This window comes from Panthera onca, chromosome A2 (genome assembly GCF_046562875.1).
Source record: "Panthera onca isolate mPanOnc1 chromosome A2, mPanOnc1 haplotype 2, whole genome shotgun sequence".
Lineage (NCBI taxonomy): Eukaryota > Metazoa > Chordata > Mammalia > Carnivora > Felidae > Panthera > Panthera onca.
In genome coordinates, this window is record NC_138340.1 from 3,477,227 (window position 1) to 3,498,409 (window position 21,183).

The 21,183-nt window shown below is 60.2% G+C and overlaps 1 protein-coding gene, 1 long non-coding RNA gene and 1 other non-coding gene across 8 annotated transcripts in view; 2 read left to right on the top strand and 1 right to left on the bottom strand.

Annotated features, from left to right (window-relative positions):
* The first annotated feature begins 6 nt into the window (after window positions 1–6).
* Window positions 7–21,147, top strand: LOC132678034 (uncharacterized). Its single transcript, XR_014136102.1, has 5 exons — window positions 7–481; window positions 2,014–2,240; window positions 19,446–19,553; window positions 20,433–20,949; window positions 21,036–21,147. It is a non-coding gene; the product is annotated as an uncharacterized LOC132678034 (long non-coding RNA).
* DPP9 (dipeptidyl peptidase 9) overlaps window positions 4,993–21,183 on the bottom strand; it is a 40,327-nt gene continuing 24,136 nt past the window's right edge. For 4 of the 6 annotated variants that reach the window (XM_081791318.1, XM_078443566.2, XM_078443565.2 and 1 more), the window contains 9 exons: window positions 18,375–18,454; window positions 15,235–15,387; window positions 14,559–14,694; window positions 12,824–12,969; window positions 11,706–11,852; window positions 10,835–10,987; window positions 10,008–10,150; window positions 8,591–8,702; window positions 4,993–5,870 (listed from right to left, as the gene is read on the bottom strand). In XM_081791318.1, coding sequence (XP_081647444.1) covers window positions 5,778–5,870; window positions 8,591–8,702; window positions 10,008–10,150; window positions 10,835–10,987; window positions 11,706–11,852; window positions 12,824–12,969; window positions 14,559–14,694; window positions 15,235–15,387; window positions 18,375–18,454 — 1,163 coding nt within the window. In that variant the 3' untranslated portion in view covers window positions 4,993–5,777. Of the gene's footprint in view, window positions 5,871–8,590; window positions 8,703–10,007; window positions 10,151–10,576; window positions 10,712–10,834; window positions 10,988–11,705; window positions 11,853–12,823; window positions 12,970–14,558; window positions 14,695–15,234; window positions 15,388–18,374; window positions 18,455–21,183 lie in introns of those variants that run through there. The other 2 variants (XM_081791322.1, XM_081791319.1) reach the window with 2 other exon arrangements.
* On the top strand, window positions 17,444–17,528 carry TRNAR-UCG (transfer RNA arginine (anticodon UCG)). Its single transcript has one exon. It is a non-coding gene; the product is annotated as a tRNA-Arg (tRNA).

Sequence of the window (21,183 nt, forward strand, 5' to 3'; positions counted from 1 at the left end):
CCGGGGGGGAGTGGCCATAGACTGCCTTCCTGCCTCCATTCCTAGCCTTGCGACTGACCCTACAGCTCTCCCAGTTCGTGCATGTAGACGGAATGAGGGAAATGGACGATGGCCATTGGGTAAATACCTTGTAATTGTTGCAGCCAAGATCCCTGGGTGGATCTGAAGTTCAATAACGGGAAACCTCATTTAGAATGGAATGGGGGGGCCGGCAGGGAAAGCTCTGCACCCTAGGACTTCTGGTCAATTGCAGGCCCAACAGGAAGTCCAGCGCCTCGCAAGTCCACAGTGTGTTAGCCACTACTGCGCAGGCCCAGCAAGAGGAAGTTTTTCCCTTGCCCCACAACAGCGCAGCCAATGAGAGGCAGCCACAGCGCAACCAATGAGAGGCAGCCACAGCCCAGCCAATGAGAGGCAGCCACAGCCCAGCCAATGAGAGGCAGCCACAGCCCAGCCAATGAGAAGCCACCACCCCTGGCAGGTAGGGCAGCGGACTTTTTGTTTAGAAGAGGCCCTTGCAAGTTCCTCTTTCTTCTGTAAGATAATATCCCTCTCCCTTGTTCTGCAGCTTTCCCAATGGTTTTGCCGTCCTTAGTTTGCCTGTCCCAGGTTGCAGTGCTCTGCCATTCCTGTTTTTAGTGGTAAAATAACTGTCAGTTTTATTTTTTAAGGTTAACAGATCTAACAATTAGTGGGGGAAAAGATGAGAAACAGGTTATTTCTGTGGCCTCAAAGTACTTTCCCCCAAGATAGTTATTCGTTATAAAGGGAAAAATAGTAATTTTACAACGAAGACACGTCTTTAGCCCAGTGATCTAAGTTAAGGGCGCCAATGAGGCCGCAACGCGGAGCCGCTCACAGGATGAACCGAGAAGGGCATTTTCAGTGGCGCCTCTAGCCTTCCTGCCCCACATGCATGACTTCAATCTAATTATAAGCAAATGTCAGACAGAATGCGGAGCTGAGGGCCATTCCACAAGGTAACTGGGCAGTACTCCTAAAAAAAAAAAAAAAAAAAAAAAAAAAAAGGCTGAGGAACCATCACAGGATGGGGAGACCAGGACAACAAAACACGATGCGGGCTCCTGGATTGGCTCCTTGTCTTAGTTCAGTCTGTTCTAACAAACACACCGCAGTCTGGCGGCCTATAAAGAAACACATGCTTATCTCTCAGGGTTCTGGAGGCCGGACGTTCAAGATCAAGGCAACGGTAGATTTGGCGTCAGGTGAGGCCCACCTCCTGGTTCGGAGGCAGCTCAGTGCTCATATTCTCCGGGTCCTCGGTCCTCCCAGGGCGCAAGGGGCAGGGCGCTCTCTGGGGCGTCTCTTGTGGGGGCGCTCATCCCATCCCGGGGGCTCCACCCTCTTGACCTAACCTCCTCCCGGAGGCCCCACCTCCTGACACCGTCACCCTGGGCATCAGCTTTCACCATAGGAATTTGGGAGGGACCGGTTCGTGCATAACAATCCTGGACCAGAGATTGTTACACATTACATAACAGGATTGTATTGATGCTCATTTCCTGATGGAACCATGGTTACCTAAGATGTTCACATGAGGGGAAGCTGGGTGGAGGGCATCTAGGAACTCGGTACTGTTTCTGCAACTTTTTTGTCAGCCTAACGTTTTTTCAGAATAAACTAAAAAGCAAACAGTCCCTCTCTCATGGGGTTGTCAGGATAATTAACTGAGAACAACATGCAGGTGACATTTTTTACAAGGACTCTGAATCGTAGCTTTTCCCCCCAATTTTTTTGGTCACACATGGCTTGAGTTTCCGAGGAAGCACCACAATGGTGAGGGCCAGAGGGTCCAGGATTAAACTTGTTTCCCTGGTCCTTCCTGACTTGAGAGAACAGAATCCAGAAAGAAAATCTCACAGGTTGCCCCTAAGCTGAGCTCGAGTGCAAACTTTCGGGGCCTCAAGAGGGTGAAGGCCATTTTCAGGGAATGGGCAGCCTGGCCTGACTTGGGATACCTGTTTGCTTGAAGAAATCTCTTTCTCCTTGCAGCTGCCTGCTCTGGACCCCTTAAAAGGAAATCGGCTCCAGAAACCAGATGATCACAGTCTTGCTGTGTTTCACAGAGCATGTTCCGGTTCCGTTGATGTCTTCCCCGTTACCTCCCCTGCTGTGTTTGACCTTCGGCCCCTCACTGTGAAGGATTCAGTTAGCGGCCATGTGCCGTTGCTAGCAAGATACTTCAACTGTGTGCTGTTTGAGTCTCCTACCGAAGAGAGGTAGGTTGGCGTGTGCGTGTTTTTCCTTTTTGCCTAAAAAACAAAACAAAACAAAAAACCACATACTGGAGAGATTGAAAGAAAAAATAAACATCATTCCAGAGATCCTGCTTTTTAATCATGACATGAACTCTGGCAGTCCTTAAGGACACCATTTGATGACACAAATGTCAGTGAACATCCCTCTCTCTGCTCAGGACACCATAAATGCGGTGGGTGTGGACATAACAGGGATGCACGGAGGAGCTCCTTTCTGGAGAACAAACAGTTTAGTATTATGATTGGGGTGTTGGTTACAGGAATCCATGCGGGCGACAGAAAGGAAAAGACACACACACATACACGCTCTCACCAGCCAGCACATGTAAAAGCTGATAAAATCCAAATCAGGAATAGAGTCTAGTTAATTGCACTGCCCTCGTGTCAGTTTCCTGATTTTGACAATGGCCGAGGGTTAGGTAAGATGTGAGCTGGATGGAGGGCACCTGGGATTCTCTGTACTATTTTCACAACTTCCTGTGTGTCCAGAGTTAAAATTCTTGTGTGTCTTTGTTTTCTGTTTGTGTTGAAACACGACAAACCTGTTAGGCAAATGACAAACCGGGAAAGAGCTCCAGCCAGCAGGACACGGGCTTTTGTGTCCATCACGTGTGGGTTCCCGCCAGTTAGGGAAGACAGGACCTTTTCCAGCAGGAAAGCAAGCCAGCCCGGGCACAGGCAACCTCAGACAGTACCGGGCACCCTCCCGCTGACGGATCCCCTGCCAGTGGTGGAGGAGAGTGGCCCACGTATCAGCCTGGAAGAAACAGGTGCCTCTCCCTGCCACCTCCGCGACGGAGACTTTCGGCCAGTGGACACTTGTCCTCTTGTAGTTGCCCTTCACCCATCCTTCCTTCCTGTTGGCACCCCACTGACACTTCCGGGCTTCACTGTCAGGGTAGGAACGTGACTGACTAGAGTTTGGCCAATGGATGCTGTCTCACGACAATCTTGAGTACTGACTGTGGGAGGCAGGGGTAGGAATTTCCGACGAAGAGTTCCTGCTTTGAGACAAATGCAGGTTTCCAGCTGTCAAGGCTCCTGGAGCCCGCCCAGTGTCCTTTCCCACCGGTTCTGTCATTCTGTGACTTGTGACCAGTCCCCTCCTTGACTTTAAGTGAAAGACTACTTATTCCCAAGACTGATTTTTTAAAACATTCACTGGCGGAGCTTCCTATCTGCAAAACACATGGAGATCGACAACACGGTTCAGTTTGCAACATGGATGACAAGGGACTGATTTCCTTCATATATAAAGAGTGTCCACAAATCGTTGAGGCCAACAGATCAAAAGAAAGGTGGGCAAATGGTCACTGGTAAACAAGTATCTTAAAACATGAAAATGTTGCCGCAGGTATAATCACAGTGAGATGCCACACCTCACTGGCAAAGATAAAAAAAATAATTGATCACAGGTGGTACTGGTGAAGAAATGGAGACACAGGCGTACTTCACCCTTGTTGGAAAAGTTTACATTGAGGTGTTCTCTTTGGAAGGCAATTCGGCAGTGCTCGGTGAAACTAACATCGAATATGCCTTTGGGTAGTTCTAGGAAGTTACCCCTATAAACTCAAACATATGCCCAAAATGTGTACAAGACTGTGAACAGTTATCACTTATACTGGGGGCTGGCCAACCACAGCCTGGGGGTTAAATCTGGTCAGCTGCCTGGTTTTGTAAAGAAGGTTTTATTGGCACGCAGCCAAACGCACACATTTACATATTGTCTGTGGCTGCTTTGGGGCCAGGAGAGCAGAGTGGTTGTACCGGTCTGGCCTGCAAAGCCGAAAATATTTACTCTCTGGCCTTTTACAGAGGAAGTCTGTTGACCCCTGATTTATGCGGATTCAAAAAGCCCCGAATAACCTGTTCTCTCCTTGATAGGTGCCTGGCAAAATAGATTATGGCACATTCATAAGCAGGAATAGAATACAGATATTGAAAAATAGAGACTGGGATGTGGTTCCCTGTCTGGAGCGAAGGCATCTTTCCTCTATATATGCTTTTGCACTCAAGTTTTATTATATTTTTTAAGCCATTAAAAATAAAAGCGGAGCTTCCCAAAGTATGGAGAGGGTGAAGGCGCAAGGAGAGGTCGTCCTGCTGTTAGGAACTCATGTACCAGAGTGCCACCTGCTCAGGCAGTCTCCGGTCTCCCTGGGTCAGGGCTGCTGGGTCGGACGTGAGAGGGGAGCGGCCTGCCCTCCTTGGTCGGCATTTCCCGACGCCCCAACCACGGAGTCAAGCCTCTGGACAGACACAGGCACCAAAGGAAGTGGAGGCAGCCAGGGCAGAGTGACCGCCAGGAGCACTTGCGCCTTGGCTTACGCTGTGGCCCTGAGGAAGCCCGTGGGCTGGAGCAGGCCGGCCGTGACATCCTGGGCTGGGTCCCTAGGCGACTTGCGGTGGCTGCATCAGGACCCGGGGGCCGTCCTCGACGGGACCAGCCTGATGGGGGCGGGGCACCCTCCAGCCCGGGCAGCTCGCGGCTCGGTCGCCTCCCGGGACCCGCCCAGGCAGAGGCACAGCCGTCGGCGGCCCCGCGGCTGGGAAGGAACCTTAGGCAGGTGGCAGCGCTTCCGTCCGGAATTGTTTAATGAGTCTACTTCTTACACGCATAATTATAAAAGAATAAGAATCGACAAAAATATTTTCTTTCCATAATATGTAGAGGTGGTTCGTTTCCGGTGGGGGTTTTCGTTTGTGTGTGTGGTTTTTGTTTTGTTTTTTTGCTTCTTTTGTTTTCCTTTTCGCCCGCCCCCGGCAGGAGTCTTGGCGGGGAGGGGAGGGGAGGGGAGGGGGAAGGCGAACCCTGAGGCGGGGACGGCTCCGTCCCAAGCCCGGAGCCCCCCGGTCTGCGCGCGCTTCAGAGCCGGGCAGGAGGCTCCCCGCTCCGGGCCGGGAGAGGACGGGGCTGGCGGCGGACCCCATCCCCGGTTTAGGCACCCTCTGCTCTGCTCGGTCTCTTAAATAGTCGTCAGAAGCGCCCCCCCAACAACAGAACGCGACATGAAGTGGGCGGGGCTGGAGGGCAAGGCAGTCGCATGCTTCGGTGGCGGCCGGCGCGCTGCGGGGCGGGGCCGGGGACCGCGTGGGGAGGCCCCGCGACGGAGGCCCGGTCCCCCCAGGGTCTTCGCCCCCCTCCACACCCCCCGCCCCGTGCCCGGCGGAGTCGGGGCTCCCGGGCAGCGTGGGGAGGAGGGGATGGCCTGAGGACGCGCCTCTGGGGCGCGGGCCTCATCTCGCCGTCCTGGCCACCGAGAAGCAGCAGGCAAAACAGCCAGGAGCATTAAAACAATGATAAAAGGCGCGGGGGCGGCGAAGGCGGAGGCCCCGGGGCGGGGCTGGCCGGCGGGGGCGGCGGGAGGAGGCGCCGAGCGGAGGGGCCTTCGGGGGCCAGTCGGCCCCTCCCGCCGGCTCCCCCTGCGGGGGCGGCGGCGGCGGCGGCGGCGGCGAAGCCACTTGTGCTCTGAATGTGCAGGCCCCAGGGCGCGGGGCTCAGAGGTACTCCTGTAGAAAGTGCAGCAGCGTGACTTCATAGTGCTCGCCGGACTCGGGGCAGCGGATGCTGTGTCTCTCGTTGGGGTAGATCTGGGGGGACAGAGAAGGCGGGGCTGGTGGCACGGAGGGACTCTGCCCCAGGTGCTGACCCACCCCGGCATCCTGTGTTCCCCGCTCCCGCCCTGGGCTCCTGGGGGGTCGTGGAGAGGAAAGAGCAGGTACGCTGGGCTCACGGACCTGGGTTCCAATCCCCGTCCGCCACCCTCGTGCTGTGCAACCCTGGGCCCCTGCCGAGCTCACTGACGGCAGCCCCACCCCCAAAATAAACCGGATGAAGGGCCTTTCTTTGCAGGTCCTTTCAAGGGCTCGCCAAGCTCCAGGCTCCACCCGCCTAGGAGCTGCCCCCCAAACCTGGGGACACAGAGGGGCGCTGCAGCAGGTCTCAGGGACACTTGCTGCTGTCCACTGGGGCCACTTCGACTTCACCGGAAGGCCACATTAGGACTGCACGTGCCGAGGCCCCCAGGACAGGCGTCCCGCCCCAGGCTTTGTCTTACCACCCGAGGGGGCATTATCCCCACAGGGGGGCAGTGACATGTTGGTGCCAAGGGCCACACCTAAGGAATCACCCGGTCCTTGAGACCTGGTGGAGCTGACATCCAGGCCCTAGGGTGGACGGCGACAGGCCTTCGGGCCTTGCTTCCGACCACGAAATGAGGGCCCTGGCACTCGAACAGGCCTCAGACCTTGGGGATTCACGGGACAGCTTTGAAACCTGCTCCAGACTCTCCCAAAGTACCCAACCCTGGTCTCAAGTGGGACAGGGCTGGCTGGTATCAGGGCCGGGGGCCCATTCTTCACCTCTTCCTGCCAGCAAGGCAAGTTTGTGAACTGTTCTTTCCTCTCCAGGCCCATGGCCACTGGCCCAGCTCACTACCCTAGAATATGTCCAAGTGCCCAGGGGTCTCCCCTCCTCCTCCCTTGCCTTCTTTAATCCATCCCTCGATGAAGCCCGACTCTGATCACACTGTCCCCAGCTCAGAGCTCCGCAAGGACCTGCCAGCCTGACATCAAGACCTGCCTCCCCAGTCCCGTTGCCCCTACGTCCTCCCAGGCCTCACTCCTTCCACACTTTGGGCACCAGCACTGCCTGTGACAGACCCTTCACACCAGCCTGGGTCCTGGCTGCCTGGTCACTTCTTCCTCCTCTTGGCTGAGGGCAGGGAGAGGGGTCTGTGCATTCCCCGCTGTGCCCCGGGCCTGGCCTGGGACAAGTGTGATGTGTGAACAAGGAGGGCCTGGGGCCACCAGGCTCCCAGCCAACTGTGAAACAAAAGGGGGGTGCGTTCCACCTCCTTCACAAGCTGCCAGGCTCCCATCCCCAGTGGAGTGTCTCAGCTCGCCTCCAGCTTCTCCCGGGGAGGCAGGGGTACAGGACTACGGGCCCACCTGGGTGCTCAACGCTCTCCCGAGAGAACCCATTTGGCCCTCGAAGCCTCACCTACGGCCACACACGGAAGCCATCCCAGCCACCCGGCTCAGGGTCTCACGCTCAAAAAGGATGTGTGAGGGGGCACCTGGGCGGCTCAGTCAGTTAAGCGTCCACCTTTGATTTCCACTTGGGTCATGATTTTACAGTCGTGAGATCAAGCCCCGCACCGGGCTCCTCGCTGACGGTGAAGCCTGCTTGAGATTCTCTCTCTCCCCCATCCCTTCCCTGCTTGTGTGTACGTGTGTGTTCACTCTCTCTCTCTCAAAAAAAAAAAAAAAGACAGTTGAGGTTTCATCCTGGCCCTGCCTCACCCTGATGTGCAGCTGCCTCTGGTCTGTTTGTGAGGCGTGTGTGCGGCTGGGGGGGCCTCCCAAGAGTGAGCCCTGCCTACCCTCCGGCCCTGTCTGGAAAGGCATGCCCAGCCACAGGTCCCTATGGCCCGTCCCCACTGCCCTATGGCCCTCAGTTTCCCCATCTGTTGAACTGGCAACACGGCACTCCCCGAGGACAGGGCGCATGGAGGCATCTGGGGGTGGCAGCCTGTGATAAAATCTGTCCCTCTCACCTCCCCAACTCCTCCTGAGTCTACCAGGCCTCCCACTCGCTCAGCCGGCCCCTTTCCTGCTGGGACAACGGGCTATGGCTCACGTCCCTCTGGTTCCCATGGGCCCCTGTCCACAAGGCAGCCAGAGGCTGGTCACTCCGGAAGCTGGCTGACACCTCTCCTCACCCTTTGATCAAAATCCAGCCGAGGCCCCGCCTCCACCACTGAAGCCCCGCCCCTCACCTCCAACCCCCGGCCCCTTATAAGCCGGGGAAGCCTGCTGCCCCAAACCCCACCCCTCGCCAGAGGGGCCGCCCTCTGCCCCGCCTTGGCCCCAACGCCTCTCCTGCTCCCTCCATCCACCCCGGTCTTTTGCCCCTGCGCTGCTGTCTCTGACAGCGTCCTGAGCCTGATGTCTGCCCACCGCCCCCACCGCCCCCACCGCCCCCCAGGCTGAATCCCATCCCTACTCTCTAGCACCCTCAAGTGTCCCCTCCTGGGGGAGCGCTTCTCTGAGCCCAGTCACATACAGATGCTTTCAGCACCCTGTACCGTTTCTCAGTTCCAGATAAAATGGCGTGTGAGCGAGGATTTTCAGAACACCAGCCTCTCTCCACCAGGCTGGGCTGGGGTGGGTCTGGCCTGTCCCCTCGGCGTGCCCGGCACGGAGGGCAGCGTGGCCCCGGGCACCATCAGTGATCAGCAGTGATTGCTGAATGGACACGGGGCCTGGGGAAGGTTGGAGGAGGCCATTTGGGGGGAGGGGCCACCCACCTGGAGCTGGTAAGGTTTTCCGGCCCGGATCAGCTGGGAGACGAGGAAGTTTGTGTGGAAAAAGTGCACGTTCTCATCCAGGAAGCCGTGCAGGATCAGCAGGCGGTTGGGCCTGGAAGACAAGGCTGAGTGAGGGTCTGGTGGGACCCTCTTCACACACTCGGCCCCAGGGGCGGCCAGGAGAGCGCGAGGACACCGGGGGCACAGGTGGGTCTGGAGACTCCCTCGCCTCCTTCCAGGCAAGGAGGGGCGCGGGTGTGTGGGCTCTCCGTGTGGGATGGCCTGAGCTACGGGGAAGTTTTTAGAGCAGTGCTGCCCCACGGCGCTGTGGGACGATGGAATGTTCTAGACCTGCCCTACCGAATGCGGTTATCACAGTCATCACCACATGTGGCTCCCGAGCACTTAAAATGTGGCAAGAGTGGCCAAGGAACAGTAGTTTGTTGGCTTGTTTCTTTAAGTGGATTTTTAAAACTAACTTATTGAAGTGAAGTTCACATAACCTAAAAATACCTCATTTTAAACTGAACGATTTAGGGGCATTTGGCGCATTCCCAGCGTTGTGTGACTGCCACCTGCATCCAGTTCTGGCAAAGGCCCCCCCCTCCCCCCCGCCCCAACCCGGGCCTCCCACAACCACCAATCTGCCTCGATGGAGTTACTCGTTCGGTGGCTGTGCACAAACGCGAGCTTAAATTCAGGGGCCACATACGGCTCCCGGCTTCCGTACTGGGCGGCACAGGCCCAGAGCACTGGGGTTCCAGCTTGGCTGTCCCCAGGGAGCCCGGACCACACTCCAGACCGAGGAGAGCAGCCTCACCGGGACAGGGGGCCCGGTGGGGTCAGCCTGCTTGGAGTGCCCGGCACTAAGGCGTGGGCCCAGGGCAGCCGTTCGCCAGACAGAGCCACGCCAGAAGGTGGCGACACAGTTCCTTCCTTCAGAGAAAGGCCACTAGCAAAGCGTGACTCGGTGCGTCTAAGCCGGTCCCACGGACCCACGTGGACCGTGTCCTGAACCACCGCACGTCAAGTCCCACAGAACAGAGACCGATCAGGTTCAAGACCGACCGATGGCCCCACAGCGGGACACGTGCTTGGGGAGGGAGGGAGGCCCGCGTGTGCAAGGCAGTGGGACTCTAGGGCCTTCTTTCCATCGTTCTGAGGGTAGGGCCGAGGCCTCCTCCCTCCAAGAGCACCCGGGTGCCCACCTGCCTCAGTAGGCAGCAAGCAGGGAGGCCCTCAAGGGGGCGGGAGGCGCCAATGCGGGAGGCACCGTGGACACCCAGCTTCGTGGAGGACCGGCCTGGGGCGGCCTCCCGGACACAGAAACGGCAGGGGCCGGGGAGGGGTGGTGGGAGAGAAAGTGGGGTGGGGGGGCCCTTGGTGACCCAGAAGGCGGGAGCGGGCGGGGCCTTACTCATTGGGCAGCTTCTCCACGTGCAGAGCCACAGATCCCGCCTCGTAGCCGAGCTGGTTGTTCTCCGGGACGTCCATGTAGCGCTCAGTGTAGCCGGTGTCGTAGGCCATCCAGACTGTGACCGGGGCGCCCGCGATGGCCACCTGAGGGCCACAGTGGACAGAGTGGGGTTGGAGAGACAGAGAGGGGCGGGGGGAGGGAGAGGGAGAGAAGAGAGAGAGAGGAGAGGAGAGGAGAGACACACACACACGCACAGGTCAGGTCTCGGGAGCCCTCGCTCGCCTGCCGGCTGTCCCGGGGCCTCCCCCGCAGGACGTGAGGAACGGGCATGCACGGGGGGACTGGCGGGGGGGGGGGGGCCCTCAGACCGTGCGCCCCCGTGGATCGTGGATCGAGCGCCGTCGAGGGAGGGCGGGTGAGCTGAACGAGTACGTTCAGGCCGGGATCGGCCCCTCCCCGGTCCCACCGCCTTCCTGCCTCCTCCTCCTCCTCATCGCCGCCCCGCGGTGCCCTGTCAGCGCCGCCGGCCTGGGGGCCCCTCCCCCGACGCTCTTCACACCATGCCCCACCTCTGCCCATCCGAGGCCGGGGTCCCGGGCTCAGCCTCCCACAGAGAGCTGCCGGTGGGGTTTTGTGCAGCCGGATGCCATCCTGGGGTCAGCAGTGGCGGGCAATGAGGAGGGGGGCTCGGCCCCACGGGGCTGCTGCGGGGAGAAACAGCCACGTGGCAAGGCCCCTGCCGAGATGCCTCTCCGGGGGGGGCGGGTTCCGAGGGGCACGGGAGGGTGCCAGCAAACGGGGGCGGGGGGGGACGGTGCGGGACCCACCTTGAACACCTGGGGCTTATGGATCAGCCCCATGAGCGAGAGGAAGCCTCCGTACGACCACCCGTGGATGGCAACCCGGCTCAGGTCGACGAAGCCGTACTTCTCGGCCACGAACTGCAAGCCCTCGACCTGGTCCTCGATCTCCACCTGGCCCTGAGGGATGAGGCCGGGCACCTCTCAGAGGACTCCTTCCGCACGTGCACCCTGCCGTCCCGCCTCCGTCCCTTGTGGACCAGAAACGGGTCTCTGGAAGCTGCCCCTGTCTCCAGCCAGACCCTGTTCGAGCCTGCTCTCCGGGGTGGCGGCCAGACGGGCCCGGCGCCAGCCCTGCCCTGCCTCTTCCTGGCTGGCTCCGAGAAAGTCACGTGCGTTCTCTGGGCCTCTGTCTCCTAATCCCTAAAACAGGATGTCGGCACGATGGGGCCCCTTTCACAGTGGGCACAAAGAGGAAACGGGACGCCGAGTGTCCTGCACTCAGAGGCTGCCACCTGCTAAGGGCTCGGCGAACATCACCTTCATCATCTCCATCACCATCACCGCCACCGCCATCACCATCAGAACCGCTTGCATAGCCACCAGCCCCCGGCTGGCCCAGCCCTTGGGACGTCCTGCCGACGGGGCCTATGCTGAGGTGTCTGGCTCACCCGGGCCTCAGGCACCAGGTGGGACGGGCGCATACCTGTCTCCCGTGGGGTGCCGCTCAAAGGGGAGCACCAAAGTGCACATCTTCCTTGGCTCCGAAAGGTTGCCCTGCTTATTCCTGGCATCCCAGCCGGGCCTGCCCTCAGGGAGGGGCTCCGGGGCCGCCCCCACACCCCAGGGCTCCCCTCACCACGCAGAAAGGCCCGGAGAGGCCGTGAAGACATGTTACCATTTGGTTTTTCAGGGCTCCTTCGAACCGAAGCCCCCGCTGACACGAGCCCCTGCCATCGATCACGACCACGGCGTAGCCCAGGGATGCCAGCGTGTTGAGCCGCAAATACTTGATGCCTTTGAAGGAGTTGTTTACCAGCTGCACCTGCGAGGGGAAGGCGAGGAGGGGCCATGGAGCTCCGGACGAGTGGAGAGGCACCCAGTGCGTGACACCAAGCGGGAGGGGCCGGGTGGGCCAGAGGCCGGTGGGCCAGGGCCAGGGGGTCTCACAGCCTCATCGAGGCTCCTGCACTTCACTGTGAAGGCTGAGACGGCCCCGGAAGGGTTCTAGCCACGGGGGAGCGGGTCAGACGGGCCCACTCTGCCCCAAGCCCATGCTCAGGAAAACAGAAGGGAAAGCCCCGCTCAGGCTCCCTCCTCGGCCAGGGCCTCTCCCGCTGGCCTTCCCTGGAATGACTCCCTGATTTCTTGAGCCACAGTCTGCCCTCTTTCTACCCCGCAGTCACCTCTAACAAAACAGACGAGAGCTGTCGCACCAGACAGCTGTGTTCCCTGAGTCACTTGACTTCATCCAGTTCCTCATTTTGGCCCTACTGATGTCCGGAGCCTTATCGGTCTCCGTCATGGGGGGCCATGTCAGGGGCCGCAGGGTGTTGACTGACCCAGGCCCCCACCCCCAGCTGTGATGACTACAAATGTCCCTAGCCATCGCCAAGTATCCCCTGGGGGACGGAACACCCCCGGGTGAGAACTGCTGTCTTAGATGGACCCCAATTCCAACCCGGCCACCTGGGTTGTCTTGTCTCCTTGCTGGAGAACTGGGCCCAGGGCCACCTCTGTCCCCAAGCTGGTGACCAGGGGCGAGAGGGGGTCACTGCTGGGCAGGTGGGCCAGAAGGACACATGGGTGTTAGCGGGGTTTCCCAGAGGGACATGGGAACATCAGCAGGCGAAAGGGGAAGGGGGCTGCACGGGAGGGTGGGGTGGACAGAGACCCAAGGATCCCGTGTAGTCACTGGGGACGGGGCCTCCGTGCGCTAACCCTTCTTTGGCCTGGCTGGTGCCCAGGTCCCGGCGCGAAGGAAGGGGGGGTGTGGGGAGCAGGGCCGGCACCCACCTGGGGGCCTCCATACACAAAGAGGACAGTGGGGTGCTTCTTTCCTGGCTGCACGGCGTGTGGCTTGTAGATCATGCCGTAGAGCCGCACGTCCGACCGCGTGTGGAAATGGAAGATTTCGGGGGGCACGTAATCCGGGGGGCAGCCTGCAGAGACACAGCGGCTGTGGCTTCTCGGGCCGGGGGCGCCCGCGAAGCACTCTGGCCGAACCCCACACTCCGCCGGCCGGCCCTCAGCTGCAGAGAGGGCGCCTTCTGTGATTCCTGACAGTTTAAATCACAATCCGAGGGCCCGGGGGGACTCTGGTCCTGGCAGTGTGCCCGGGTACAGCCCCCTGACACCCGCTCCTCTGACCTCCTGTGGGGGTGTCAACGCCACCCCTGGGATCTGAGTAGCAGCGAGTTTTAATCGTCTGCTTCTCTGACTTTCACCTTTGGTTTTGCAAAGCAACACTGGTTTTCCAATCATGACAGTGAGGCAAAATCTTTGAAGCTTATCTCGCAAGTTTATTTAGGTGGTAGATAGAGGAAGGCGATTTAAAAAGAAAAACGAGTCAACTGTAAGGTAGGTTGGGGGCTGGCAACTGCTCCGTGTAAAGGGTCAGCTGGTAAGTATTCTCGTCTCCGTGTCTTAACTACACAGCTGTGCTGTTGCGGCCCTAACGTGGTACCTAAGGGACCGGGAGCAGCCAGACCTGGCCCCCAGGCCACGGCGCGCCGACTTCTCATAGAGACGGTCTACAAACATGGCAAGATCGGGAGTTTCGGGACATGGTGCCTCGGTCCACCCGCCTGCAAGCCCGGGGCCGGGACACCTGACTTCCCACTGCTGTCCCCACTGCTGTGCCGTGTGTCCCGGTAGGCCCCGTCCTCCCCTGGGTGTCCCCGTCGGTGAAACTGGGGCCAGAGTCCCTGCTCTGTCACGTCCGTGGTGATGTGGGGCGCGTCACGGACCGAGCTGGTCCCAGAGCGTGACGATGTAACAAGATGCTTTCCAGCCCACAAACACCAGGGATTCTCATTACCTAGAACGTTCTGGAAATCTAGCAGACGGCAGCTCTGGGGTCAGGCAAGGGTGTCTTTTTTAGCGAGTGATTCCCGTGTGCCAGGCGAGGTACGGAATATTAAGGCCTTCTTCCCAGGGACCGCCTGCCATCGTGCCATTTCATAGAGAAGGGACACATCTCAGGGAGCCTGACCGCCTTGCCTAGGATTCCGCGGCCAGCATTGGGCTCCGGGGCCACCCCGCGGGCTCCCGGGCAAACCGCAAGATGCCTCGTGTCCCCCGAGGCCGTGCTCGCGCCCCCGCCCCCGCCTCCACCACACACAAAGCCATCGGGACGTGCGCCCCGGGCAGGTGCCCTCGGAGACAGCTGCCCACGGGTGAGGACGCCCCGCACGGGGCCTGCCCGTGTGTGGCAGCCGGTCGTGAGCGGAATCTGCACCCTGTGCCGTGTCCTCCCGAACTGTGGCACAGAAATGAGACGCTGTCCAGGTGGCAGGCCCCACGGGACAGGCAGGGCCACCGGTAATGCCCAATGGAGAGCTCTCAGGGCTCCGGGGAGGGGCCAGCAGGCAAGACCCTGGGCCCCTCGTGGCCTCGAGGCTGCCGGGACGGCCCCCTCTCATCGGTGTTACTTGAGAGGGTGGCATCCCATTTCACAGATGGGCAAGCCGAGGCTCCTGGCGGGCGTGGGGGCCCCGGTCAAGGTCCCCAGGGATGTGGGGCTACTCACTGGCCGCCTCCATCATGCTGGCCCAGAACCGGGGCTGCTTGTGCAGAGGGTCGTCGTCGGGGCCGCTCAGCTTATAGACGTGCACGCAGGGTGGCGTGCCCACGCTGCTGTAGTGGCTGATGAACATGTCGAAGTTCTGTAGGCGGGACGGGGCGCTGAGCACCGCACGACACCAGCGTCCTTCCCCGCCCCCCGTCACCCACCAACCTATCTGCTGTCTTTGCCCTGGGTGCTCACTTGTTTAAGCTTCAAACTCCTCTGCCCCCGCGAGAGGGGCGCTATTACCGGCACCCCCATTTCACAGGTAAGCAAACTGAGGCCAAGAGGAGTCGGTCCTCTGGCCAGGGGCACACCCCCACCCTACCCCCCATGGTAACTGATGGACCCAGGGTCGCACCCGGATCCTTCCGATGCCAGAGCGTGCTCACGTCGCTGGCTCTACAGCCGGCAAACCGCCAAACGCTTGCCCTGGACTGGAAGTAGCCCCGTGCACGTTCACGGCCTGACTTTCTAGAACGTTCCCACAGGCTAAGGGGGTGGGGCAGGAATGCTGCCATCTAGCATGCCGGGGGAGTGCCCACCTGGCTGACTTTCTAGAACGTTCCCACAGGCTAAGGCGGGGGGGGGGGGGGGGGGGCAAGAATGGTGCCCTCAGGCGCGTCGGGGGAGTGCCCACCTGGCTCATGGAGCAGCTGTGGGAGAAGCCGGGTGTGGTGAGGCGCACGATCTCGCCCGCCGACTCATAGCTGACCACGTAGAGGTGGTGCTCCAGGGGCGTGTCCTTCGTACCTTGGAAGTACACCAGCTTCGTCTCCTCGTTGACCCAGATCTGTGGGGACACAGGGGCTCCTCGTGAAGCAGCCCCAGGCCGGACCCTGAACTTCCCCAGGCCTTTGCTCCCGCGGTGGCTGGGGGAGGGGGCCGATGCCCGGCGGAGAGACCCAGGCTCTTCTCCCTGCCCCCACAGGGAGGGCCCAGAGTTCCGGGGATGGGAGACTCGCCCTCTCCCCAGTTTCTTTAGCCCACCAGCTGGAGAAGAACTTTCTAGGAGAGAAGCGCCTCTCGGACCTGGTGGGGCAGGAGCGGACAGCGACCTCGCTAAGCTCGCCGGGTGTCCTCTGGGAGGACTTGAAGTCGGAATGCCAACCCCAGACCGAGACGCAGAAGCAGAGGGCACAGGGCCTGGGACAGGGGCTGAGGGAGGGGCTGGCCTTGCCTGAGGGCCCCCCAGTCCCCAAGCCTGGTCCCCCAAGGGGTCAGCCCGCCCTTTGGACCCAGGTGCTCAGGGTTAAGAAGTGGGCCCCCCCCCGCCTGCTTCCTGGGTGAACCCCCATCAGACTCCAGCGTGACGTTGACATGGTGAAGCCTCCGGGGAAAGCAGGAAACAACCCCGCGACCTGGTAACACGGAGGCAAAACCCTTAAAAAAGTGTGTCCTCTGATGCAGCAAGTAGGTTCCCGGGAACTGTTCCAGAGGGCTCTGCTGTGTTCTTAATACTAAAAAAAGACAACGACTCGAACATCCCCGAGTACAGATCGCTTTCAAAATTATGGCACAGTGCTCCGTGGCCACGTAAAACCGTATTTTCTAAAACAAACAAAAAACAACAAAAAACACCCTGCGTAGCCCCTAAAACGATGTCCTGCGGAGCCGTGTGCAAACAGAAAAGAGCTGCCGGGGTTTCCACCGTGGTCGGTCGCCTCCCGGGGGAAGAGGTTACGGGGAGTCTGGGGTGAGGCAAGTGAGGGGATTCGCAAACGCAGCGTCACTCAGAACGGTTCAGTCCGCACAACAAACACGACGTATCCACTGTCGCCATCGTTTCGAGATAAACGCACGTTTTCTAGAAACAGAGGGTGTCGTTGGAAAACCCCCAGGCACCTGCAGTCATTCGCCGGTTTTGTCACAAGGGCCACGTGAGACGAGGCACACGAAGGGGGCGCTCGGGACCCTCCCAGGTCCGCAAACAGCACGGGCGGCACAGACCCTCCGGAGGGGACGCGAGAGGCCCTCCCTTCCCTTTGTAAGTCTTAAATGCTGCTGCGTCGTCGACCATACTTCAGTTAAAAATAACATCAGGTGCTGCCACGGCTTTTTTTTTTTTCCTTTTTTTAAATTTCTGGGTAAAAACCCAGGCGCGCAAACACCATAACGCCCCCAGCGGCAGAGGAAAGGGGGAGAATCCTGGCTGGTGGGTCCGCCAGACGCTGTGCCGGGGGCTTCCGGTTCAAGTCCCCTCGGGGGACATCCGGCGATGTCCGGGGACCTCTGTGGTTGTCACACCTGGGGCGGCTGGGGCTGGGGAGGCTGCTGATGCCCCACGGTGCTCGGGACGCCCCGCTGGGGGCAGAGACTCTGCTGTAAACGCGAGCAGACCAGAGCTCTCTGATGGTCCCATTTCACAGACGACGAACTGAGCGTTAGCTCCCGGCTGCTGAGAGGCAGGAGGCACCTCTTCGCGCGCATCGACCATAGCAGAGCAAACGAGGCAGCCTTTAACCTTCTGGCACCGGCCTTCCGACCTCGCCTCGCAAATCAGAGCGCGGTGTGAAATCTGACAGAATCAGGACCGCACGTACCACGTGGCGTCCCCACTGGCTTCCTTCCAACAACCCACAGGGACGTCCTTCCAAGTCAGTGGAGGGGTCCACGGTCGGGGGAGGGCATGCTCTAACCAACGCCCGTGTCTAAGGGACCTGGACCTATCCACGTCACTCCTCGCTTGCTCACTCAAGTGCCCACTAACCACCGCGGCTGCACGGACAGCCCTGTGAGGCACGCACGTGGGCTAACATCTCTCACGTCTGCTTTTGGTCCGGGAGGCACTTATGCTGGTGTGGAGAAGGGACACAGGAAGTCTGATTAAGAGCTCTCTCCACTGAAAGGCCCGGGTGGCTCAGTCGGTTGAGCATCCGACTTCGGCTCGGGTCATGATCTCGCGGTTCGTGGGTTCGAGCCCCGCGTCGGGCTCTGTGCTGACGGCATGGAGCCGGCCTCGGATTCTCTCCCTCTCTCTCCCTGCCCCTAACCCGCTCTTGCTTGCTCTCTCTCACTCTCAAACTAAATAAACTTATAAAAAAACTTAAAAATAAATAAAACGTAAAAGCTGGGGCACCTGGGTGGCCCAGTCAGTTGAGCGTCCGACTTCGACTCAGGTCACGATTTCACGGTTCATGAGTTCGAGCCCCGCGTCGGGCTCTGTGCTGACGGCTCGGAGCCTGGAGCCTGCTTCGGATTCTGCGTCTCCCTGTCTCTCTGCCCCTCCCCCACCTCTGTGTGCTCACGCACGCTCTCTTTCTCTCTCTCTCTCTCTGTCCCAAAAATAAAATAAAACAGTAAAACAAACACTAAAAAAAAAAAAAAAAGAAAGAGGTTTCTCCATAATATTTGGAATTTTGTAGAACTGGACCCAGGTGAAGATTTGGTCAGAGGCAAGTCCTGCCACGTCCTTACGATGGCCAGAAGCTGCAGGACAAGTGTCCCATAAGCTGCTCTCCCAGGGAGAGGTGGTCTCACGGAGCGGGGAAGGCTAACGGGGTGCCACAGGTGCACAGAGCAGCCCCCGATTCCCGGACCGGGGCTGTCCGGCTGGCCGGAAGCGGAGCCCCGCGGCCCGCGGGAGCCGTGGACGGAGCCGTGGACGGAGCCGGGCGGAGCAGAGCAGGAGGAGGACGCAGCCAGGAGGGAAGAGAGAAGCCACAGGCACACGGGGTGGGCAGGGCAGCTGAAGCGTGCGCACGCGTGTGTCTGTGCACGTGTGTGTGTACAAGCGTGCGTGCAGGGCGGGCGGGGAGGGTTGCAAAGAGATTCTGGTACCTTGGAGCCGTGCCTTGCCAAAACCTCCCACTCGCCGCTAGTCAGCGCGATCTCCTCCTTGATGGGGCACTTAAATTCATCTGCAAGTAAGGAGAGGAAGAGGTGAAAGGGGCCCAGGAAGCCGTGAAGGGGACGCAAAGGCACTGAGGCCAAACTCCACCGGAGCCCAGGCGGCCGGGGCCAGGAGGGAGGAGGGAGGCGAGGCCGAGCCAGCCGAGCCTGGGACACGGTAAGGTGCGGGGCCAGTGCAGGGTGCTGGCACCTCCCGGGGGAAACCAGACCTCTGCGTTTTTACCGGAAGCACCGATTTTAGAACCCGGCACGGGCCAAACCAGCAACTTCCGGACTCTCGGCCGGTGACCTCTCAGAATGTGTTAGGTTTTGGAGAACGAAGTCTTGATTAGAACGCTTGGGCTGAGCAAAGGCTCAGCTGAGATCCTATGACAGACCTTTGGGGTTTTTGTTGTTTTGGTAGATCTCACTTTTGAATTTCCATCAGGCAAATAACTACGGATGCTAGTAGGCACACATTACAAATTTATTAAGACGGTTTACGAGTGACGCGGTTTCATGCCGTGCCCGCCTGACAGAGGCCCGGCAGACATCGACTCCTGCTGCAGAGATCTGGGCCCAGAGATTGGTCACAGCTGGATCTGGGAGGGAGGGACGCTCCTCCCACGGTCCCCGCTCGCGGAGGCTGGACACGGCTGACTTTTCGCTCCTTCAGATCCTTACCGGAGCCCGTCCGGCGTCGGGCCTGCAGGGAGCGGGTGCAGGCCCGGGAGTGGAACCTCTCGTGGCCGCCGTTGGAGCCCCGCCCCTTGGGGAAGGACCCGGCGCACCCGCTGACGGCGGGCCATGCGCCGCCCTCCCGGCTGCCACGTCCTCTCAGCCTTCCGGGTTCAAGGCCACACTTCTCAGTGGAGGGGCTGCCCACCACACGTGCTCGGCCCTCTCTCGCGGGACCCTCTGCCGCGAAGGGACCCTCGCGCGGCCTGGACACACTGCCCCAGCCGGCGTCCCACTTCTGGCTGGCGCCCCAGGCTCCTGACCTTCCCTCCTCTTCCCCAGGCGCCCCGATGGCAACTTTCAAGAACTCATGCCTTCTGGTCCAAAGTGACCGAGGTCTCGCCTTCTCGGCTACCCAACGGCCGCCTAGCAGGCACGAGCCACGCGATGGTAAGCGCGAGCTGGGGACCAGGCGGGCCGCACGGGGTGGGAGGGAGAGCTGGCGTGCCCACTGCAAAGGCAGGAGGTCCCTGAGGGGCACCTGCCACGAGCTCCACCCAGCGACCACCACAGGCAGGAATGAGGCTGTTCCAAGCGAAGACTCCCGAGCTCACGTCAGGTGGTGGCGGCCAAGTCAGAGGGACACACGACGGGAAAGCTCAAGAGCAGTGAGCCACAGGAAGCCCGCCTTCGGGATGGCCTAGCCAGCCCATGCTGTGTTGCACCCCGAGTGACAGCAGTGACAGGTCCCCGAGACGGCAGTCACTCCTCTGTTGCCGTCTTACTCGAGTCCCATCAGTTCGAGGCTTCGCCTGTTCCTGACGCTCAGGCCACACGCTCTCAGGCCTCCATTCCCTGTGCGGGAGCTGACTCTACGCTGGGGGACACTGGGCGATGTCGGGGACATCTGGGGCTGTCACGAGGGGGGCTCCTGGCACTGAGTGGGCGGGGGGGGGGGGTCAGGGATGCTGCTCAGCCCCCAACAGAGCCTACGACGTCCCCGCTGAGGACCACCCGGCCCAGCGTCCGCAGTGGCCGGGGGTGGGGTGCCGGAGGGGCCCTGGCTGGCTCTCAGCCCACGCTGCTTCCCCACCCCGTCCCGAGGCCGAGACGCCATCTGCGTGAGGACCCCCGCATGCCCGCTGCGGGTATCCTTCTGCTCGCTGGGACTCCAGGCACGCAGACCTGCCCACACAGCATGTCCACTCCCGGGCACTCCGACGTGAACACATCCAAACCTCAACTGGACGTTTCTCTCCTAAATCTGTCCCTCCCACACTCTTTCTGTCTCACGCCGACACTCCAAAAACTTTCCGGTTTCTCTCTCAGACCCTACGTCCAATCCACCGGCAGACTGCTGACTCAGAGGTCAAAGTGCACCCAGAATCGAATCTGCCTGGGTTGGCCCAGCCTGCTGCCCTGACCCACCCTGGCTACACTCCACACAGCAACCCCAGGAACCGCTTAAACTGATGTGAGATCAGTGGTAAAAGCCCAAGTCCTCCCTGAGGCCCCCAAGGCCTGGTACAACGTGCCCTGGCCCCTCTCCTCCCTCTTCTCCTCCCTCCCTCCCTCCCCCAGCTCACTCTTCTCCAGCCACACGGGCCTCTTTGCTGTGTGTCCACCAGGCCAGGCAGCTACTGCCCCAGGACCTCTGCACAGGCTGTGCCCTCCACCTGGAATGACCTGTGTGGCTGCCTCGGCCACCTGTTCCGGGTCTCTGCGCATGACCCGTCGGCAGAGACGTCCCTCTGACCCCCCCCCCACCCCCCACCCCCGCTAGAAAGAAGGCCCCTCACTCTCTAACCTCCTGTCCCGCTGCACGTGCTCCCACACTCACCCCGAGGTATGGTCTTCAATTGTTTTTGGATGGCTGCCCACCCTCCTCCACTAGAGAGTTCCACAAGAGCAGGGATTTTCCTTTCTCTTTAGATTCATACCCCTGGCACCTAGAGCAGGGGTCGGCCGCTTTTCCCATAAGGGGCCAAACAGCACGTTTTCAGCGATGCAAGACATAGGTCACACTGCCGCCACCCTCCTCAACTCTGTCATCGCGGCAGGAGATCAGCCACAGACAGCC